The sequence below is a fragment of the Capricornis sumatraensis genome, chromosome 19 (genome assembly GCF_032405125.1).
Source record: "Capricornis sumatraensis isolate serow.1 chromosome 19, serow.2, whole genome shotgun sequence".
NCBI classification, from domain to species: Eukaryota; Metazoa; Chordata; class Mammalia; order Artiodactyla; family Bovidae; genus Capricornis; species Capricornis sumatraensis.
Window position 1 is genome coordinate 38382183 of NC_091087.1, and position 21183 is coordinate 38403365.

At 50.3% G+C, this 21183-nt stretch overlaps 1 protein-coding gene across 1 annotated transcript; it reads right to left on the reverse strand.

The window, feature by feature from the left end:
* Positions 1 to 4005: 4005 nt before the first annotated feature.
* On the reverse strand, positions 4006 to 19710 carry CHRNB4 (cholinergic receptor nicotinic beta 4 subunit). Its single transcript, XM_068991405.1, has 6 exons — positions 19656 to 19710; positions 15112 to 15260; positions 9447 to 9491; positions 9234 to 9343; positions 7478 to 8471; positions 4006 to 4146 (listed from the first exon to the last, which is right to left on the reverse strand). Exons 1-6 carry the CDS (start codon positions 19708 to 19710, stop codon positions 4006 to 4008), a joined length of 1494 nt encoding a protein of 497 aa, XP_068847506.1.
* Positions 19711 to 21183: the final 1473 nt, after the last annotated feature.

The window sequence follows — 21183 nt, forward strand, 5'->3', positions numbered from 1 at the left end:
TACCGGGCTAAACGGACAATCATCTGTCTGCCTGGAAGACTCTAACATACCTTCAAGACGAGGGCTCAGAATTTTGTATTTTGACACTATTAAGTTATTGTTCAATATTTTAGAAGTGATAATGGTTAATTGTGTTTTTTAAGAATCCTTATAGTTTACCACGAGGGAGAGGGTGTGAGTCCGTTGTAACAGTATTGGCCCTGAGCTGGGGGTTTGTTATGCTATTCTACTCTTGAATAAAAATGTTTACAATGTCCCGTGATGAAAAAGTAAAACAAGAGAAAGAAATAACAAAAATGAGGCGTGGAGATGGAGCCAGCATAGAGAGCAGTGTGCCTTCCTGCTCGGGAACCCTCCTAAATCCACACTGCCCACCGGCCCATCTGCACCCCTGAGTGCTCCAGGACGGTTGTGTGATCGAGACTGCCCTGGGTCCCTTGGGCTGTCTACCCACTGGGAGTGCGGTGGGGTAGCTGCAGGCTTGCTAGCAGTCCCTTTAGCACAGGACAGGTGAGTCACCTTTATTATTTCCACAATGGTCCACCTACCCACATTAAAACCGAACCAAAGGAAACATTTTACAAGACTCCGAAAATGTTTGTAAGAATTGGGACTTACTGTCAGGCCCCCATTTAGAGCATTCTCCTTGTCCTGGCAAGAAGCCCTTTATATTGCCAATCACATATCCAACAAAGGACTTGTATCCAGAACATCTAAAATAGCCTAAAAACTCAAAAGTAGGGACTTCTCTGGTGGCCCAGTGGTTAAAAAGCCACCTCGCAATGCAGGCGACGCCGTTCAGTCTCTGGTCAGGGAACTAAGATCCCACATCAGGGAGCAACTAAGCTGGGCACCACAATCAGAGTCTGTGCGCGGCAGTGAAAGATCCAGTGTGTTGCAACTAAGACTTGATGTAGCCCAATAAATACTTGAAAAAAAAAAGATAATCTTCCTTATTTAAAAAAAAACCTCAAAAGCAGGAATGGATGGGTATGAGGGATCTTATTAGAGTGATGCCAATGTTCTAAAACTGAGTTATAATGATAAACTTATTAAACTCATTGAATTGTACACTTAAAATGGGTGGATTTTGTGATACATAAAGTATAAAGTGAAAGTGTTAGTCACTCGGTCATCTCCGACTCTTAGAGACCCCATAGACTGTAGCTCGCTAGGCTCTTCTGTCCATGGGATTCTCCAGGCAAGAATACTAGAGTGGGTTGCCATTTCCTCCTCCTTGTGATCTTCCCGACCCAGGGATTGAACCCAGATCACCTGCACTGCAGGCAGATTCTTCACTGTCTGAGCCACCAGGAATATCCAATACATAAATTATACCTAAATAGTTGTAAGATCTCAGCAGTAAGAAAACTAAAATGCAGTGTTAAAATGAGCAAAAAAGTTAAACAGACACTTGACCAAAAAAGGCAAAAAACTCATGAAAAGATGTCAAACATCGCTAGCCATTGGCAAAGTTAAAGTTAAACATAACTCTCCCCATATGTGAAAGTTGAACTATAAAGAAGGCTGAGCACTGAAGAACTAATGCTTTCAAACTCTGGTGCTAGAGAAGACTCTTGAGAGTCTCTTGGACTGCAAGGAGATCAAACCACTCAATCCTAAAGGAAATCAGCCCTTCCAATGAATAGTCATTGGAAGGACTGATGCTGAACTGAAGCTCCAATATTCTGGCCACCTAATTCAAAGAGCTGACTCATGGGAACAGACCCTGCTGCTGGGAAAGATTGAAGGCAGAAGGAGAAGAGGGTGGCAGAGGATGAAATGGTTAGATAGCATCACCGACTCAAAGGACATGAATTTGCCCAAACTCTGGGAGATAGTGGAGGACAGAGGAGCCTGATGTGCTACAGTCCTTGAGGTCGCAAAGAGTCGGACACAACTTAGTGACTGAACAACAACAACCCCATGTAACCCACAAAGCACATTCCTGAGTATTTATCTAGAGAAATGAAAACTTTTGATTGCACAAAATCCTATAAGTAAATGTTTGCTGCTGCTGCTGCTGCTGCTAAGTCGCTTCAGTCGTGTCCGACTCTGTGCGACCCCATAGACGGCAGCCCACCAAGCTCCGCCGTCCTAGGGATTCTCCAGGCAAGAACACTGGAGTGGGTTGCCATTTCCTTCTCCAGTGCATGAAAGTGAAAAGTGAAAGTGAAGTCACTGAGTCGTGTCCAACTCTCGGCGACCCCATGGACTGCAGCCCACCAGGCTCCTCCGTCCATGGGATTAGTAACGCTATTGATAGTTGCCCCAAACTGATAACAACCTAAAATGTGCTTCAACATACATATGATGGATGCAAAAGAACCAATTATTGGTACCCTCACCAACGTAGATGAGTCTCAAAGGCATTATGCTGAATGAAAGAAGTCACTCTCCAGATGAAGGGATTCTTTCAGAGACTAAACTGTACTGGAGAAAAGCTCAGTGGTTGCTGGGGGTTAGGGGTGGGGACACATGAGCATAAGGAGTAGCAGGTGGGAACTGTTTTGGGTGATGAGTGTCTCCCGTATCCTGATTACATAAATCTGTGTGTGTGTCGGGCAAAGAGCCACCTGCCTGCCATTCAGGAGCCGCAGGAAATGCAGGTCCGATTCCTGAATCCACGACTGAAGTGACTCGCCGTGCACATGTGTGCACTAGTCGCTCAGTCAGGTCTGATCCTTTGCGACCCCGTGGACTGTAGCTCGCCAGGCTCCTCTGTCCATGGAATTCTCCAGGCAAGAATACTGGGGGGTGGGGTAGTCATTTCCTTCTCAAGGGGATCTTTCCGACTCAGGGATTGAACCCTGGTCTCCTGCATTGCAGGTGGATTCTTTACCATCTGAACCACCAGACGTGAATCTATACATGTGTAAAATTAACAAAACAGTGCATAAAAGTCAGTTTTATTGTATAATTTTTAAAATAGATTTTTAAAAAAAGCTCCTCCTCCATTCCACAAATATTTTGAGTGCTTACTACATGCCAGGCACTGTGCAAAACATAATATGTGGGGGAAGCCAATCAGAGCATCAGTGAAGGAGACACACTTGACCCAAGCAGGATGAAAAACAGAACGTGACCAGGGCTGGGGAGTGTGGAGCAGACTGCCATTCCTTTCAGGTGGGGAACCATGGAAATGCTCAGAGGAGGGTGCAGGAAGGAGGAATAGGAGCCATGTATTCATTCAACAAACATTTATTGAGCCCCTACTGTGTGCTGAGCTCTGTCCTGTGGGGATATCGCAGTGAACACAAAGGTCTAGGTCCCCGCTTTCACGGAGTTCACACTCTAGTGGGTGAGAGGTGGATGATAAATGCTCTAATGAGAGCCTTGGGTGCCAAGGGGCACTGGAGGAAGGTGGTGGGGTAACACGGCTGTGGAGGAGAATGCTTTGGAATGAAGGGCTGAGGGAGGCCTCTGGGGGAGGTGACCTTGGACAAATGATGGGGTGGAGCGGAGTCCTGAATGATGCAGCCGTTTGGAGAGCTTTCGAGGCATCCAGAGAAGCAGAATTGGTAGAACGTACAGCAAAGGCAGGGGCGCTAAGCTGGGAAGATACTGAAGCACGTGAGGGACTAAGAGAAGGCCAGAGAACCTCGTGGACAGGTGGAGTGGACAGAGATGGAGTGAGAGGTAGGCCGGGATGCAGGTAAGATGCCTGGTGGCATCCTGGATGACAATGTTATGCTCATCTTTATCTGCACTGTCTGCTGGGGGAGGAAGATAGGCCAGAAGTAAGGTGTCCAAAGACCCTCCTGCTGGGGGTTTCCTGGGGTTCTACCAAGGCCTTCAGAGAGGACAGTCCAGGCCCCTCATCCTTGCCGTGCCCCCTCTCCCGCCTCCCTCCATGGCTATGACTGTTGGATGGAGCTGGTGGCTGACAGACTCATTTCTTTAGGGTCTCATCTGCCGTGACCCAGAAGGAAGTGGCACACTGTCCACCTGGCCACTCACAGCATCTCACCCCACATCCTGGGGGCCTCAGACACACGGGGCAGCCTAGGGTCCTTCAGAAGGCGTGTGAGTCTGGAAAAGGGGAGGTAGGAAGAGCCCCACAGTGCCGAGCACACACACAACCACGAACACCCACAGGAACAGCCGGTCCACCACCATGGCCACGTACTTCCAGTCCTCGATGACCTGTGGGCAGACAGAGGGGCTGGTTACAGGGGCCGAGTGAGGGGGGTCCTGTTGTCCCTCTTCCCCCTGAGTCGGGGCCCCACTCTCTGGCCAGGGACCCTGCAGGCCACGTAGTACTTGGAGGGCAAGTTCTGAGTCTGAGGCTGGTCTTTCAGCTGGGAACCTGTGTGCCTCTCGGGTCCTCAGTCCACCCCTACACACCCCTATCTCAATCCACCCCTCCTCCACGGCATCATGGAGCCACTGGGAGCTGCGCTGGACGCGAAGGTTAGGAGGAAGGGGTTATTGATGCTACATATGCGACTCAAAACCAAACGATTACACATAAGCGGGGCAGGACCTGAGGATCACAAGGCGCCTGCTCTCTTTTCCACCCCAAGCCCCCTGTCTGAGCTGGCTTCACCCAAAGGAAGACTTGGGGTACACCGAGCTGAGTGGGGGCTGGGCAGTGGGGCCTGCAGGACAGCTGGCAATCCTGTTTAATTTGCTCAATTCCGTTAACAGCAGATTGTCTGCTAGTTCTCTAACCAAGACCCACTCTTCTACATTCTCTGGGTTTCTCTCCTCCACCCTCCTGCCCTTCCCCTGGCTTCCTGCCCCCACCCCAATGCTCCGTGTGGTTCTTCTCAGACTCAGCTGTGGGATAAAGGATCGGCAGGAACCTGGCTGGCCTCCTGAGGTGCCACTGCAGATGTGCCTGCCTCCCTGGCCTGCGGTAGATGCCCCCAGAGAGACCCAGCCTCCTGGTCTTCCTCCCCCACCTCCCCCAGCCCAGCCTGTCTGGATCCTTCTGCTTGCAGACTTGCTCTGGTAGAGTGGCTGGATCAGCAAAATTCAGCAGAGGCTCTGGAGCTGGAAATTGGGGCAGCAATGGGCAGGCTGGTGTCAGTGACCCAATTTGTCAGAGCCCTGGTCAGCGGTGGGCATCTACCCTCCAGGACAACCGCTGGTCAACCAGTCCCACACCCCCAGCCAAACACAACTGCTGCAGAAACCTCACACTCTTCACATGGGGCTCTTGGGTTTCTTTTTGACAGCCCTAACTGCCAACGACTCTGTGTGTGTGTGCGTGCCTCTCCCCTTTTATATTTCTGCACTATTTATAGAGACCCGTTAATCACCAGGGAGGGTGAAAGTGCTGAAGATGAGAAGCAGCCCAGGCTGGCTTAGGGGCAAGCAAGCACACTCTGGAAGGGAAGAAAGCCTCTTTTCTCCAGCTAGGCATGAGAAAGTCGATCAACAAATAAGGCCACCATGTGTCAGTTCAGGGCAAGGCACTGGGAAGGGCAAGAAATGTTAACGACATCAGAAAGATCTGAGTGTGGAGCTAGGCTCTGCTCCGTGCTAGCTGTGTGACCTTGGGCAAGTCAGTGAGCCTTTCTGGACCTAGTTTCTCTATTGTAAAATGGGAGTCTAAGTAAATGCCACATCACAGGTTCCTGGGAGAGTTAGCGGTAACGTCCGTGAGGTCCTGGCAGAGCGCCTGATGTGTGGTTGGAGCTCAACGGACACAGGCCATTATGTTATGGTAACTGTGGGTCATGCCTGGCTCCTTCCCACAAGATGCTTTTAATTAATTGAGTTAGAAACAGGAGGAGGTCTAGAGGAAAGGCTGGAGGGTGGCGAGACCTTTAGAAGAGAGAGCTCAGGGTGGGGGCCCGGCTCAGCCAGGGGTGCAGGAGACTAGCTTCTCACCCTGCGTCTGCACAGGAACTGGCAAGGATCTGGTTAAAAATGTGGCCCTGTATTTTGAAAAGTTGCCCAAGTGGTTCCTAATTAGCCAGCAGGGCCCCAGGCTGCATATGAACATTTGGGAGTCAATGAATTAGGTGATGCTGAGCTACTGAATGGTTCTGAACCAAAGCAAGCGTAATTCAATCTACTTTTTAGAAAGTGAAATCTGATCATTCTATAGAGCTGTGTGATTCTCAAACTGCACTGAGCCTAGGCATCCCCTGGGGATCCAGTGACAATGCAGCTGCTGAGCCACCGGGTCTGGGATGGCGGTGGGAAGATGGGGCAGGCAGTTGAGACGCAGGCTCTCTAACCAACTCCCAGGCCAGGCTGGTGCGGCTGGTCCAAGGACCACACTCCCAGGACAAGGGTGGAGAAGAGCTTGTGTCCTATATTCTGCTTGTTAGCAAAGCTTTTTCACAGTGTAATTTTGGAGCTTTTCCACCCTGTTCTTTTCTCTCGGCACTAACTAATGGAATCCCGGAACCATCCCTTGAGAATAAGGCTGGTGAAAAGGAATTGCAGGAAGGTAAGAACGTGGAGATGCCCTCTTTCTCCCTGGGGAAGCCGCATGTTGTCTCATAAAAAAAATCTGTTCAAAGAATCTTATCCGATAAGGTGTTAAGATGCGAACATTCACAAGACTCTGAAACTTGTTCTCCTGCCAGGTTTGGAAAATTGCTGTTACCATTACGTTCTGTGTTTAGCTGTCATAAAATTGTCCTCTGAAGCATTACTTGTTCAATGGAATCGACTGAGATGCCTGAGCTCTAGAACTCATTGCTCTGCCCTGTGAAAGTAAGCTTAACCTCTTTTTCGGAAATCTGTAATTGTAGTCACCATAGCAATAATATTTGAATGGATAGTTCTACCCTCCTAAAAGCTAGAAATGTTTGCGTGGCTTCTTCACAAGCCTGACAAGCATGGGAGCGGAGATCCTGGGTGCCCTGGCCCACCTGTGTCCCTAAAGGCTGCAAAATCATTTTCCAGCCCATGGTCAGCCTCCCACTTCCTGCCTGCTTCTCCTCTCTGCTCTGCCCCTGGGCTTCCTCCCGCACCAAAGCTGCTTGCTCCACAGCCAGCTGGCGTCACCGGGAAGTGCAGGGGAGTTAATGCCCCAGGGCTACTCGAGCAGTGGGGGATGGGAGAGATGGGCAAATGCTCTTTTCCCTCCCAGGGGCTGATTCTGAGGCATGCTCCCACGCTTCTGCAGGGGGTCTCTGATGCCCCAGAGCCCACAGCAGTATCCTGCTCACTGATACCCACACTGGCTCTCCTCCTTTCCCGGTCTCACTTTCTCCACTTCCTTAATGTGCTTCATGGGATCACTTTTCAGAAAAAAAATCTACCTCTGCCTAGGTCCTTATACCGAGCTCTGCTTTGGGGGAACCCAAAACAGACTAAAAAGGATCACTGGTACTTCCTTCCTCTCCCTGGATGCACAAAACTAAAATAAAACTCATTTAACTCTTGGATTTCTTATTCAAGCAAAGAATCTGAGAGCCTTTGTCTCCTGAAGTAACTTCAGGAAATGGGAAACAGTAGAGTCCAAACCTCTTCCACTGGGTGGGTGTTGGGGGCGGGGCTAGCAACTTACACTCTGGTCCAGATCGTCACTCTTCATGTGCTGGGCAATGAAGCTGACGCCCTCTAAAGCCTCCTGCACATCCTGCCTGAACCTTCCAGAAGACCTCAGCCGGAAATCTCTGGGGATACCCGCTGAGTCTGAGGCCGCTGGAGACTTGGGAGCTGCCAAGCCAGGGTTCACAAAGTACATGGAGTTCCCATAGAGGTTGGACGAGCTGGTGGGGCCCATGGCCAAGGTGGTGGTGGTGGTGGTGGCCTCAGACTTGGTCAGGCGAGCCTGGCTGGACTGGGGGACCCTAGAGGGGCTGCTGTTGGGGCGCTTCATGAAGAGGAAGGTGGGGAGCTTGTGTAGGAAGCAGCGCTTGACCCAGGGTGCCATGGTGTGCGTGCTCGGTGAGCGGTGGTGCACGTTGAGCACGCAGACGCTGGTGACGATGGAGAAGGTGACCAGCACCATGGTGAACATGAGGTACTTGCCGATGAGCGGTATGTTGAGGGAGGTGGGCGGCACAATCTTGGAGATGAGCAGCAGGAAGACGGTGAGCGCCAGCAGCACGGAGATGCACAGCGTCATCTTCTCGCCACAGTCGGACGGCAGGTAGAAGACGAGGATGGCCAGGGAGGTGATGAGCACGCAGGGGATGATGAGGTTGATGGTGTAGAAGAGCGGCTTGCGCTTGATGATGAAGTCGTAAGTCACATCCACGTAACTGGGGTCCTGCGGGTTCACTGTCCTTCGCCCAGGGAGGGCGACTATGTCCCATTCGCCACTGGGGGTGAAGTCATCCATGCTGGCCGAGGGCATCTTGAGGACCATGTCAATCTCCGTGTGGTCGTACGTCCAGGAGCGGAACTTGAGGGAGCAGTTCTGCTGGTCGAAGGGGAAGTGCTTCACCTCGATCTTGCAGGCGCTCTTGCAGATGGCAGGGGGCAGCCACAGGACGCTGCCATTGGAGCGGACCACCACGTTGGTATAGAGAGACACCTCGTAGGTCCCGTCGGCGCTGGGGGCAGAGGCAAGGCATGGAGGAGAACATCATGAAGCCCATAGATGGCGTCTGGCTGTTCTTAGAACTGGCCAAAGGGCCCTGTGGGATCATTTCTCACTAGTCACTCTTCCAACCCCCCATGCTCTCAGTGGAAAGGCCTGCTTTAATTGGCAACTGCACAGCAGAGAGAGACTCTGCCATGAAGCAGCCTAAAGGCTTTATGTAGATGAGCTCATTTAAGCCTCATAACGGTCCAACGAAGTAGGTATTATTAATATTATTGTCCCCATTTTACAGATGGGAAAACCAAGGTTGAGAGAAGTCAGCAGCCTTCAAGGTCAGAAAACTAGTTAGCAGTACCTCTAAGATTTGAAGTCTGGTCTTTCTGTTTTTACACCACCTACTCATGATCATTTCATGCTTTTGCTGGTACAACTACAACCTGGGAAGTCTGTTAGCCCCCTCAACCTACCTGAAATATGTATGCATATCAAGTCAGTGCTACACAGTCAAAGCAACTGACAGTCAAAAAGACGGTATGGAGGACAGAAAGAGCCCTGGACTTGGGGTCAGAAGGCTGGCCCTGGTGCCAGCAGTGCCTGAGTCCTAAGATCCTTCCCATCTCTTGGTCTCTGATTCCTCTCTGTAACTGAGGGTGCTGGCTCTGTACCTCTCTAATTCCTCTTGATGCGTGACAGCCGGGAGGTCTGGGTGAAGCCCAGGACTGGAGGACCCCCAGGCTTGGCCCTCACCACCGTGGCCAACCCTTTCACTTACTTGTTGTAAAGCACGATGTCAGGCAGCCAGACACGATTTGCAGGGATCCTCAGGATGTTCACACCCTCATAGCGGGAGCTGTTCCAGGCCAGACGGTAGTCTGTCCATTCCTGAGCAGACAGGCAAGGCCCCGTCACTTGTAGGTCCCTCGCTGCCAAGGGGCAGCCCTGGAGAAAACGTCTCCTCGGGCTGGGGACCCTGCAGGGCACTTACCTGTTTCAGCCAGATGTTGGTGGTCATGATCTGTTCTCGCTCATTCTGGGGAGGGAAATGCAGCTATCAGTTCACCAAGTAGGAGGTAAACAGATCCCACTTTATCAAGCAAAAGGCTGTGAGCTTCGGGGCCATGTGACCAACCACTGACCTAACATCTGCAAAAGGCTCAGAGGTATTTCATAACCAGCGTGCCTGAGACAGAGCTCCTTATCTTCACCCAGACCTGGCCTTCCACTGGCATTGCCATCTCAGTGAATGGCACCCCAGTCATACAATTCCACAAGCCAGTAATCCTGGCAGGTGTCCCTGATTGCTGGCTCTCTGATCCATCAGTAAGTTCTGTAGGTCAGTGCCAACCGTTTTGGCACCAGGGACTAGTTTTGTGGAAGACAATTTTTCCATGGACTGAGGTGGGGGGTGGGGATGGTTTAGGATGATTCAAGTGCATTACATTTATCGTGCACTTTATTTCTATTTTGTGGCAATCTCAGGATATTCCACCTTGCCTTCAGGGTTAGGATTTGTGCTCCTATGAGAATCTAATGCTCCTGCTGATCTGACCTGAGGCACAGCTCAGGTGGTCATGGGAGTGATGGGGAACAGCAGTGAATACTGATGAAGCTTTGATCGCTCACTCACCATTCACTTGCTGTGCACCCCAGTTCCTAACAGGCCACAGTGCCAGCCTGGGGAGTTGGGGACCCTACACAAGTCTCAGATTTGCCTGCTTCCGCCCATCTCCTCTGCCACTATCATCTTGCTTCATAGACACTGCATCTTTTCTGAATTCAAGGTTTGTGGCAACTCTGTGTGGAGCATCTTATTGACAGTTTTTCCAACAGCAGTTGCTCACTTTGTGTGTCTATGTCATATTTTGGTAATTTTTGCAACGTTTAAAACTTTTTCATTATTTGTTCTGGTGATCTGTGATCTTTGATGTTACTACTACAAAAAAATTACAACTCAGATGATGGTTAGCTTTTTTTTTTTTAGCAATAAAGCACTTTAAAATTAAGTTATGTACATTGCATTTTTGACATAATGCTATTGCACACTTAATACAGCATAGTGTAAACATACCTTTTATATGTACTGGGAAACCAAAAAAATCATGTGACTTAATATTCACTATATTGCGGTGGTCTGAAACCAAACCTGAAGTATCTCCAAGGTAATATGGCAGTTATGTTCTACAAAGTCAGTAGGGACCTTCCAGATGTCTTCTCTACCACACCTAGAATGTGGTCCTCATCTGCATGGCCCACAATGACTACTGCAGCTGCAGCCATTATACCCGCATTCTAGGCTCTTGAAGGGTAGATGGAAAGAGGAGAGAGAAGATGCATGTCAATTGTCTTTTTCCCCCCAAATGTCTTAATTAGAGTATTTAGGCCATTTACATTTAGTGTAGTTACTGATATATTTGGGGTTAAACCTACCATCTACCTGTTTTCTGTTTATTCCCTTTCTCTCTTTTGCCTTATTTTGGATTAACTGTTTTATTATCCACTTCTCCCCTTATTAATGTGACTCTTCTTTTAGTAGTTACTCTGGAGACTGCAAGATGCATATACTTAGCCTTTTAGCACCTAATATAAATTAGTACCTTTATCACTTCTAGAACAAGGCAAGAACTTCAGAACATTTCATCTACACCCTCCTTACTTTGGGGCTATTGTTATGTATTTAATTCTACATAAAATAGAAATCTTGCATGATATATTTTTTGTTTTATACAGTCAATATCAGTTCAAATTCACCCATATACTTACCCTTTCTGTTATGCTTCATTCTTTCCTACATTTCTGTACTTCCATCTGGGATCATTTTTCCTTATGGTTAAAGAACATCCTTTAGTATTGGGTCTTCTTTTATTAAATTCTCTCTCTCTTTTTGTCTGAAAACATCTTTATTTAACCTTCATTTTTAATTTTTTTTTTTTTTACTGGTTGCATACATCTAGGTTTGCAGGGTTTTCTTACAGCATTAAAAAATGTCATTTAATTTTTTGGCTTCCATTGCAGCTGTTTTAGTTTTATCGTTTCTTCTGACTTGTTTCTTCCTGACTGCTTTTAAGATTTTCTTCATCTTTGGTGGTCTGGAGTTTGTCTATGATGTACCTCGGTAAGATTTTCTTTGTATTTATCCCACATAGGGTTCATAGAGGCTCTTGCACCTGTATCTTAATATCTTTAGTCAGTTTTGGAAAATTCTCAGTCAGAATCACTTCAAATATTGCTTCTGTCTTATTTTTATATGCACTCTTTCAGGAACCCTAGACGCACATGTCAGACCTGACGTTTTTATCACATACCATATTATCTTCATTTCCATGGTTTCCTTCCTTTTTCCTATCATTTGTCTAGATATTTTCAATTGCTCTTTCTTGCTGTTTATTTTCTCTTCTGCTATGACCAATCTGCTGTTAAACCCATCCAATACATTTTAAATTCTCTATCACTTTAAGTTTCTTACACATATTAATGCATGGTATTTTCTTTTTAAGAAAATTTATTTTGTTTATTTTTAGTAGTGATAAAATACATATAACATAAATTTTACCATCATAATGCAAGTTATTTTAAAGTCTATGTCTGATGACTTCAATATCTGAATCATCTGAGTGTATTTCCCTTCTTTTATCTCTTATTTTTTCTTTTTTTTTTTTTCATCTTGTCTTATTGCTTTCTTGGTAGGTTTTCATCTGACTTTATCTGCCTCCAGGGAGGACCAACTTTGGCTTTATGGCAGGCAGTCAGAGGAAGGGCAAACCATTTTTATCATCTGTGACTGAGCTGGCTCGAAGCAGGTTTTAATTTTTGTGAGGGCTGGTCTGTTCTTGACTCATTTTGATTCTTAGGGATGGTCTTTTCAATGTTCTCACCAAGGCCCCATCTCCCTGGTGGGGCTCCAATTTCAATTTGTGTCATCTCAGCCCTGCAGGAGTGGCAATGATTCAGCTAGGCTTCCCAACCTCTTAGCCACCACTTTGGATTCAGCTCCCTAGCCCCTTGGCCCAATGTTTACCAATCATCAAATGAGGGGGAAAGCACCAGAAACTGTCAGGGCCACCTCCCGGGTCCTGGTCCCTCAAATCCTAGACCTAGAAGCTCTCCAAGACCTTCAAACTAACTGTCGGGTGGAGAGGCATTTTTGTCTGGCTTTTCTAAATATTCTTGTGAGAAAGTTAATCTGAAACAAGCAACTCTGCCATTAATGGAAGCTAAAAACCTTCATCTGCCTTAAAAAAAATTTTTTTAAGTGGAGGTACAATTTACATACTGTGAAAGGCATAGATCTTAAGAAGTACAGTTTGATCAGTTTTAACAATGCATTATCCAGGTAGCCCATCTCCTTTCAAGGTATAGAACAATGCTGTCACTCAGAAAGGCCTCTTGTTCTTTAGTCCCATGTCTCAGTCCTCTCTGCTTCCCCAGCAGCTGCCTTCCCAAAGACAGCCCCAGCATTCCCAGAGTGCAATCTCTGAAGGCCTGCTGGCCTTCGCATGGCACAAACTCCCTGTTTGCGCCCTAGGAACTTGCATCTTTAAACTGGTTATGCCCTAATCCTCCCTTCTGGAAAACCAAACCCTGAAATAGAGTAGGGAAAGTAAGCCCCCAAACCTCACATCTGTTCCATACACAGCTTTCAGGATTATGACAGCTCACAGGTGTGGGGGCTGGAGGCTGTGTGCCCTCCTCTTTCTGGTAACTTCTGTTACCCCACAGAGCAGATCTGGGAGGGGCAGCCTGACCCTGGAAGGGTGGCGAGAGCTGCCTGCCTGTCCTTCCTCACTAGGGCAGCAGCTGGGCTCACCCCATTAAGCAAAAAGCCCTTGGCTGGACAATAACACTCAGACACCAGCCTGGGAGCGGCCTGGCCGGAAGCGCTTATTCCTTCCAGTTGGCCTGCGGAGAGAAGAGGGGCAGAGAGCACAGGCTTTTCACCCCTCCCCCATTCTGGAGCTGTGCTTCCTCCCAGGGGAGGAAGCCAGCCAGTAATTTGGCCAAAGCCTTCGCAGGTCTATAGGTTGGAGGGGCTGGCTTTGTGGGGGCCGACTGGGCTAGGGAGAGAGGCTAGGGATAAGAAGGCCGTCACTGGACCAGAGGAGGTTCAGCCATCTTGGCTGGCTCCTTCCCCTTGCCTGGACACAGTACCCCACACACTGTGAGTGCTCCTCTCGGAGCCGCTTTCAGAGGCAGGGTTCCAAACCTGTGCGTGGGGATGTGGAAAGGGCCACAGGGAACATTAACAATGAGCCACGGTTTTCTCAGGCACCCCCAAGTCAGAGACAGCAGAGGGGAGAGAGGGAGCTCCTTGGACCTCAGCCTTCCTCAGCACCCCTACCCAGGTCCCGCATCTACACATGACCACCCTACTTGTGGACTCTATAATCCATTCTTCATTTCCATACCCACAGTGACTACCTTCATTTATCCAGACCCTCACCCAGTTGGCTAGACCAAGGCAGCAGCTGACTCTGGCCCTGTCCCTACACCTGGGTCTCTGTAGCCATCAGTTTCTGTACCCTGATTCCTATTTCCCCCCGATAGGTAGGGGATATGTGAGGTCATCTGTTCCACAGACCGGGGAGATGATAGGGTAGAAGGAGATGTTTATGGCCAGTTGGAGGCCCATCTGTCTGTGGCAGGTCTGTTGGCCGCCTACTCAGTGGTCATTCCACCCTTACAACTTCTTTGTTAATAAAACTATGACTTTGTTAGATATCGCATACTCATGAACTTCATGGGCCCTTCTCCGGCCTCCTAGCCACGCCCTTTATTTATATATTTAGCTGTGCCAGGTCTCAGCTGTATCACGTAGGATCTTCGTCTTCATTGCAACATGCGAGATCTTTAGTTGTAGCATGCAGGATCTAGTTCTCTGACCTGGGATGGAACTCAGGCCCCCTGCACTGGGAGCATGGAGTCTTAGCCACTGGACCACCAGGCAAGTCTCACCACATGTTATTTAAGTCTTAGCTAACCGTGGTAATGCCATTCCTCCAGCCAACAATCAGTGAAAGCTTAGGCATGAGCTGTAGCCCTGGTCACTGGGACGCCCAGAGGTGGGGAGGTCTCTGGGAAAGTCTTCCTCATACTCAAAAAGGTATCCAAAAAAACACTTGCCATTTCCTGCCACAGACACTGTCGTGAAGATTTTATGTTTGGAACCATGGCCGCCATATTATGACCATGGTGGGGGTTGGGGGGGGCAGGAAACAAGAGAATGACAAAGTCCTGACATCACTGCCAACAACCTAGAATCCTGACATCACTGAATTACTGCATTAACCAACACTGAAGCGACTGGCCTGCTCTCCTGTTATGTGATATAACAGATGTCCTTATTGTTTTAGCCACTCATAGTCGGATGCTTTGTTGATCATCCAGCTATGCTTGAAGCCAAAGCATTGTAATTGGTACTGGGGTCATGGATGTACAGGTGGCTCCAAAGTGTGGAACAAGAGTGCACAAAGTGGGCAAGACCTCTCCAGCAAAGAAAAGAGCAAGTGCAAAGACACAGACAGCAGTTTGGGAAAGAAAAATAATAACTTAGAGGCCGAGTCAGGGGTCTTAGAGTTTAGGCAAATTCCTTAATTTTCACATATGGAAAAAGATCAGATGAATAACCTTGGGGCACATCTGTCCCCGGTACCTACCACGCTGATGAGCTGGGCCAGGGAGAGATGCAGCCGGATGGAGATGAGCTGGGAGGAGCTGGTGGCTGGGCGGATCAAGTTGTTGTAGCGGGTTTTGTTCAGAAGGTCATCCATGAGCTTCTCCTCTGCATTGGCCACACGACAGTCCCCTGGGAAAGCACACAGTCAGATCTGCAGGATCCACACCCAACTGATGGCAAGGAAAGGGGAAGCTGCAAAGGCTAAGGAACACAGCTGCCCTCAGGGCCTGTCAGAGCAGCTAAGATGCTGGCAGGCCTGCCTCTCCTTGGGGTCTTCCAATTATATCTGTCCGAGACAGAGCTCAGCTCTCTCCCCCCTTGCCCTACATCTTCTTTCTGTCCCCCTCTGACAGTGAATGGCACCGGGACATCTATTTCTGACCCCTCTCTTGGTTCATCCAAGTGGCCACCCGGTTCTGTCTCCTCTACTTTCCAAGTCACTCAGTCCGTCCTCCTCTCTCCATCCCTCCAGCCCTGATCCTGGCTCACCACCCTGCCCCCAGGCTCTTCCAGGGAGACCTCTTTGCTGGTCTTCCCACCCTAACACTGCCCCTGCTGCCATGTCCCATCAGTGCCAGAGTGGTCTTCCTACAGCTACTGGATCAGAGCCCATCCCTGCCCATAACCTCTCAGAGCTGTAGGCAGAGTTCACATCTCCATGGTTCAGCTTGGCATCCAGAGCCCTTTGCTCCTGGCACCAGCATTACTTCCTCAACCTGATCTTTTCTTGCCTCTCCACCTCTATGCCTGGGTGCTCTATATTTCAGCCATATATACTGTTTTCCTTTCCCCATGTGACCTTCACTGTCTCACTTCTAAGTCTTCCAGTGCACTCTTCTGCCAGAATAGCCACCAGCCATCAAATATCTGAGTGTCTTTCTTATGCCAGGCACTGCGTTATGTGCTGGGTATAACAGCCAGCAAAGACCCAGAAATGGTTCCTGCCCTCAGAAAGCCTCCCGTGTAGTGGAGGAGAGACATTACTCAAATGTGAATTTGTGTTCAGAGCTGGGGAGATAGTGATGCTTTCATTAAAAGAGAAAAGGCCTGGGCCAGGGGGCAGTTTCCTAGGCTCAGACTCTGCCCTACAGAAAGCAAAGTGCCTTTGAGACACCAAATGAAGGGGTCCAACTGGCAGTTGGCTCCTGGTCTGGAGCTTAAAGGAGGGTTCTGGGCTCAGAACCATATTTGAGACCCAGCAAAGGCAGCCTCCTGCAAGGAGTCTGACCTGGTCGTGAGCCCCACTGAGCGCTCACAGCCCCACAGCTGCCCTTTCTCACACCCCAGATCTCTTGCCACGTGGCATCTGGGCCTTTGTCCCGTCTCTCTCACACGTCTGGGAGTGAAGGTGAGGTTCAGGAACTCCGTCATGTTCACTCTGGTGACTTCAGTTAAGGGTAGGTGGGGGAAGGGCCTTGGAAAGAAGGAGCCTCCAAGGAAGGTCAAGGACACCTGAGCAGGAGATCCAGGGATAAGGGAAGAGATGAGGGTGTACAGAGGAAATAGTGGGGCAGCAACAAAGAGGGGGAAAGGATGAGGGAATAAGGAAGGCTGGGGAGGTGGGGGTGGGTCTGCTAGCTCAGCAGGCCCCGCACTGGGATTACATCTCTGGATGTGGCCAGAGGACCCCCAGTGTGAACTGCCTGACAGAACAAGTCTGAGGTAGACTCCTGGGTAGGAGCTGGGCTGGATGCAAGGCCACAGAGGGCAGCTACCACCCTGCCTGCTCCACGCACTTTCCAACTCGTTGCCTATCTGGAGCAGATGCAATATTCAGTGCCTGTGAAAGATGCTCCCAGCGCACCTGCTGCCCACTATCCCTCCCCCAAACTGCCCCAGGCTGCCCAGAGGGTCCTGTGGATGCCTGGCCTACATTCTGAGCTCTGCCTCCCATACCCTGGACCCCCTCCCAGAGGCCAGCTGCTGGAAGCCAGTCTGTAGCCCGCCGAGTTGACACACCATTTCAGCAGGATATGACTTGCCCAAGTCCATCTGGCATGTCGGGGACAGCTCACGTCAGAATCTGTAGTTCCTGGCCCGCAACCCTGAAGGGCTGGATTCCACATCTCTGCAGCCCCAGGAGGCTGGTTTATCTGGGTATCTAAGAGGCCAGGGCTGCTCTGCAGGCTGTGGGAGCCCATGTTCCAGCTCTGAGCCCCCTGGGAGGTTCAGGTTGCTCACCTTTGGGGCTGTCCTGCCTCTCAGGCATTCATTTGGCCCCCAGGGACCCCTTCCCATTTTGAGGACCAGCTGTGGGCTCCAGAGAAAGCAGTTCCAAAAAGACCACTTATCCCACTCTCTATTTCTTATCTGGGGAAACTGAGACCAAAGATGGGGAGGAACTTACTCAAGGAGCCCCAGCAAGTCAGAGGCAGAGCCAGGTCTAGGAAGCTCTTTCAGGGAGAGCCCCCCTCCCACCCCAGTCCCCACCCCCTGGGTCCTCTATCACACCCTTAAGGAGCCTGTCCCTGCAGAGGCCATGGAGGGGTCCAGAGCCAAGTGTGTACTCACGCCTGTGCCTGCATTTGTACTTGCATGCTTGCACGGCGCAAGGTGGGGTGGGGCCAGCGAAGGTGGGAGGGGTTCACATAATACATGTTTAGGCTTTTCAATCTGCTGCTTTATGCCTGTGAGGCCTTCCAGGTTTAAAAGACAAGGAACAGGCCTCTCACTCCCAGATGACAGGGGTGGCCCAGAAGAGGTGAAAGCTTCACAGACACAGTCGGGGGTCACCTTGGAGCCCTGGGGCTTGTAGAGATACACAAAGAGGCCACCACTAGGGGTCAGTCATGACCCAGTGATTCTGAGAAGGAGTGGGCCCGACCTGCCTCTGTCCAGGGCCTTGTCTTGCTAGGCCTTCTCTGCAGGCATTAACAGTCTGAGAGGGGAGAGAGTCTGCGAGGAAGCCATGGCTAGCATTCTAAACTGGGTGAGTGTGTGTACAGTTTGAAAAAGCAGAGCTTATCATAAAAGCTGTATTGGAAAAACGGAAAGGCAATAGCTACTGGTTTGTAATAAGAGCCCCACAGCTACTGGGGCTTCCCTGGTGGTTCAGACGGTCAGATGGTAAAGAATCTGCCTGCAGTGCAGGAGACCCAGGTTCCATCCCTGGGTGAGGAAGATCCCCTGGAGAAGGAGATTGCTACCCAATCCAGTATTCTTGCCTGGAGAACCCCATGCATGGACAGAGGATCCTAGCAGTCTACAGTCCATGGGTCGCTAACACTTTCTTCTTTTCACAAACCACAGAAAGTGAAGGGTCACTTTTATGGAATCTTGGCAAGTGGGCATCTGAAAGGCGGAATGATTTTCAGTTGAGGATGTTTGTCCTTAACAGAGGAAGGGAACAAGAGATTTGCATTTATTAAAAGGAAGCTATGGATGTTTTTCCCCCCAAAGTTGAGGGTTTTAGCTTTTACAAAGAGCTCATGATATATTACCAGCAGCTTCTCCAATCATGTGTAAGAATCACCAGGTTGTTTGTATAAATGCAGATTCCTGGGCTCCACTTCCAGAAATTCTGACCCTGTGAGCCTAGGATGGGGCTCAGGGATGAGTACTGGGTATTTCTGATGCAGGTGGCCCCAGGACCATATTTGAGAAACACTGCAACTGAGGCACGAGTCCGGGCATATCATACCCATAGAACAGACAGGGAAATGGAGGCCCAGAGAGGGTCAGTGAGCAAGTGGCGACAGAGCCAGGACACACACATGGAGTGCAGACATCATCCCTGGGGAGAGCTCCACTTCCCAAAAGGACACTTGCATGTCCCCCCATCCTCTTCCAACACCCCCTGGTATGTCTCTGCCCAAGAAAGATACAGCCCTGGTCCTCTGGGCTGACTAGAGCCGAAGGACAAGCTTGGGCTGGAGGGTAGGAACTGAGAGTCCTTGGAATACAGATGGGGAGACTGAGGCCCAGAGCAGGCAATCCTCACCATACCTGACTCTGCTTGGGAACGGCTAACTGGGTTTCCCTTCGAGGTAGCGTCTGCAGGTTCCTGAGTGGCAGGCCCCACTTCACCAGCCCTGCGCTCAGCCAAGCTGGCTGTCCTGACGGCCAACTCCTAGGGGGTGGGTGACCAGAGGCAGAGGTGCCAACGAAGTGTGTTTCCCAGGAGATCCCCCCCAAACACACCTGGACTGGCAAGTTGAATCCCACCTCCACCTCCCCACCCCCAAGCTAAATTTCGCTGTCACTACAATAGCGCTGCGATTGAGCACACCTTCCTGTCCACTCAGCCCCGCTACCCAGCCCAAAGGCGCTCGATTCGGAGGGTGGCCCTGGTGGCCACGCAGAGGACACGCGGTCCCCACCCCAAACCTCGCAGACCCATTCATCCTGCCCCTCCCCTGCTGCTGGAGAGTGGGCTTAGCCCCGCCCACGCCCCCAGTCGTCGGGGACAATCTCGCGCCACTCCCCCGGGTGCTAAGCAGCCCCCCTTCGCTCCCACCTATAGCCAGTTCAGCCCGGCTCTTCCAGACTCAGACGCCCCTCCCGCCTTCCCCAAAAAGAACTCACCTCGGCCGCAGAGGGCAACCAGGGAGAAAAGGAAGAGAGGGAGAGCGCTTCTCATGACGGGAAGGGGTTGGAGAGGTAGCGGAAGCGAGCTCAGCGGTCAGACCGCCCGGGCACCGGCAGCCTCGAGCAGGCTAGTGAGAGCGGGTGCCCACGGCCTCGGAGGTATGAAGTGGCAGTGCGGAGGGCACTAGGACCCCGCGGAGAGCCCAGCTGAACCCCGCTGGGGGCAGCAGCTGTGAGCTACGCCCACTCGGGAATGGGCGGGGCCAGCACCAATGGGGCGCCAGTGGCTCTTCTGAGCCAACCGCCTAGGGTCGTCACCCCGGGGCTGACCTTGGTACTTCCAGACCTACTCAGGCCTCCCACTTTCCCTAAAGGGAGGCTGGCAGAACAGCGCCTGCACCCTTAGTACAACTGGGGAGACTGAGGCGGACCCTGGCTCTTGCTCTCTTACCTTTTCGAAAAGTGCTTGTACTCTAGCCGGCAGTTCTCTAGGATTTGCCCTGTCAGGACTCAGGAGGTCTTACAGAAAAAGATCTCCAGTCTGTGCCCACGGGATCTGCTGAAAGCAAGGAGCGCTGCAAGAAGTGGGGAATAAGCCTGGTGGTGTGGGGCACAGCTATCTGCAGACATTGGGGAAAGGATGCCTAGGGCAAGTGTGTGGATTTGGGGAGGGTTAAATGGTTCAGGGTCCCCTTACATACTAATAGATTGAGTGGGGAAAGGACAGGATGGGGCCAGTGGACTGACTGTGTCCTCTCACTTGAGCCTTACAACCTGTGCTGACCGCAGACAGCTCTGGTGCTTCAAGGGAGCAAGCACCCCCTCCTCCAGCCAAGTGATCCTCGCTAAGAGTTGGAATCAGTATCATTCCTTTGGGAGCTGGGGGACCTTACAGGACAAGCATCAACACCAGGGCAGCCTTACTTTTGGACCTGGCCAGAAGTGGCGCCTCAACCCAGGATCCTACAGGGCCTTTGGAGTACTCCTGCAGCCCTCATTCCAAGCTTTCCACCTCCTCCCCTCCCTGAGCCCCACCAGGCAGAGCTAGCAACTGGAGGGACAGGGCAGGGTCTGGGGGAGTGGTCACCGAAAGATAGTAACTTTGCCACTTTCTCTCCGGGACTCTCAGGCTTGCTATCATATGGATTTCCCCAATGTCTTTTTTGCTATAATTTGACATGTTGGCATCTATTCTTTTTAAAAGAACACTGTTGAAATGGAGCTGCCTTTCCTTTTAAGATGGCTTGGAGAATGTAGGATTGAGTGCATTCTCTTCTCCAAACTGTAGCAATAAATAGATGAAATATTGGGTTGGCCAAAAAGTTTGGGTTTTTCTGTAAGATGTTATGGGAAGAGCTGAGCAAACTTTTTGGCCAAATCAATGTATAAAGCAAACAAAAAGACATAACCAGGCTGAAAATAAGATCTTTATGAACCAACTTTGGGGGGAAAAGAAAGCAAAGTAATGAGGGGGCTGAAATTGGGAGCCGACTGGGCTCTGGAAGTCAAAGGCAGTGGCAGGTGC

Coding starts and splice junctions, on each gene's coding strand:
- CHRNB4 (XM_068991405.1), bottom strand. CDS start 19,710: ATGAGAAGCGCTCTCCCTCTCTTCCTTTTCTCCCTGGTTGCCCTCTGC. Junction 15,261..19,655: donor GGTTGCCCTCTGCGGCCGAG/GTGAGTTCTTTT, acceptor GTGCTTTCCCAG/GGGACTGTCGTGTGGCCAAT. Junction 4,147..7,477: donor GTGACGATCTGGACCAGAGT/GTAAGTTGCTAG, acceptor GTCTGCCCACAG/GTCATCGAGGACTGGAAGTA.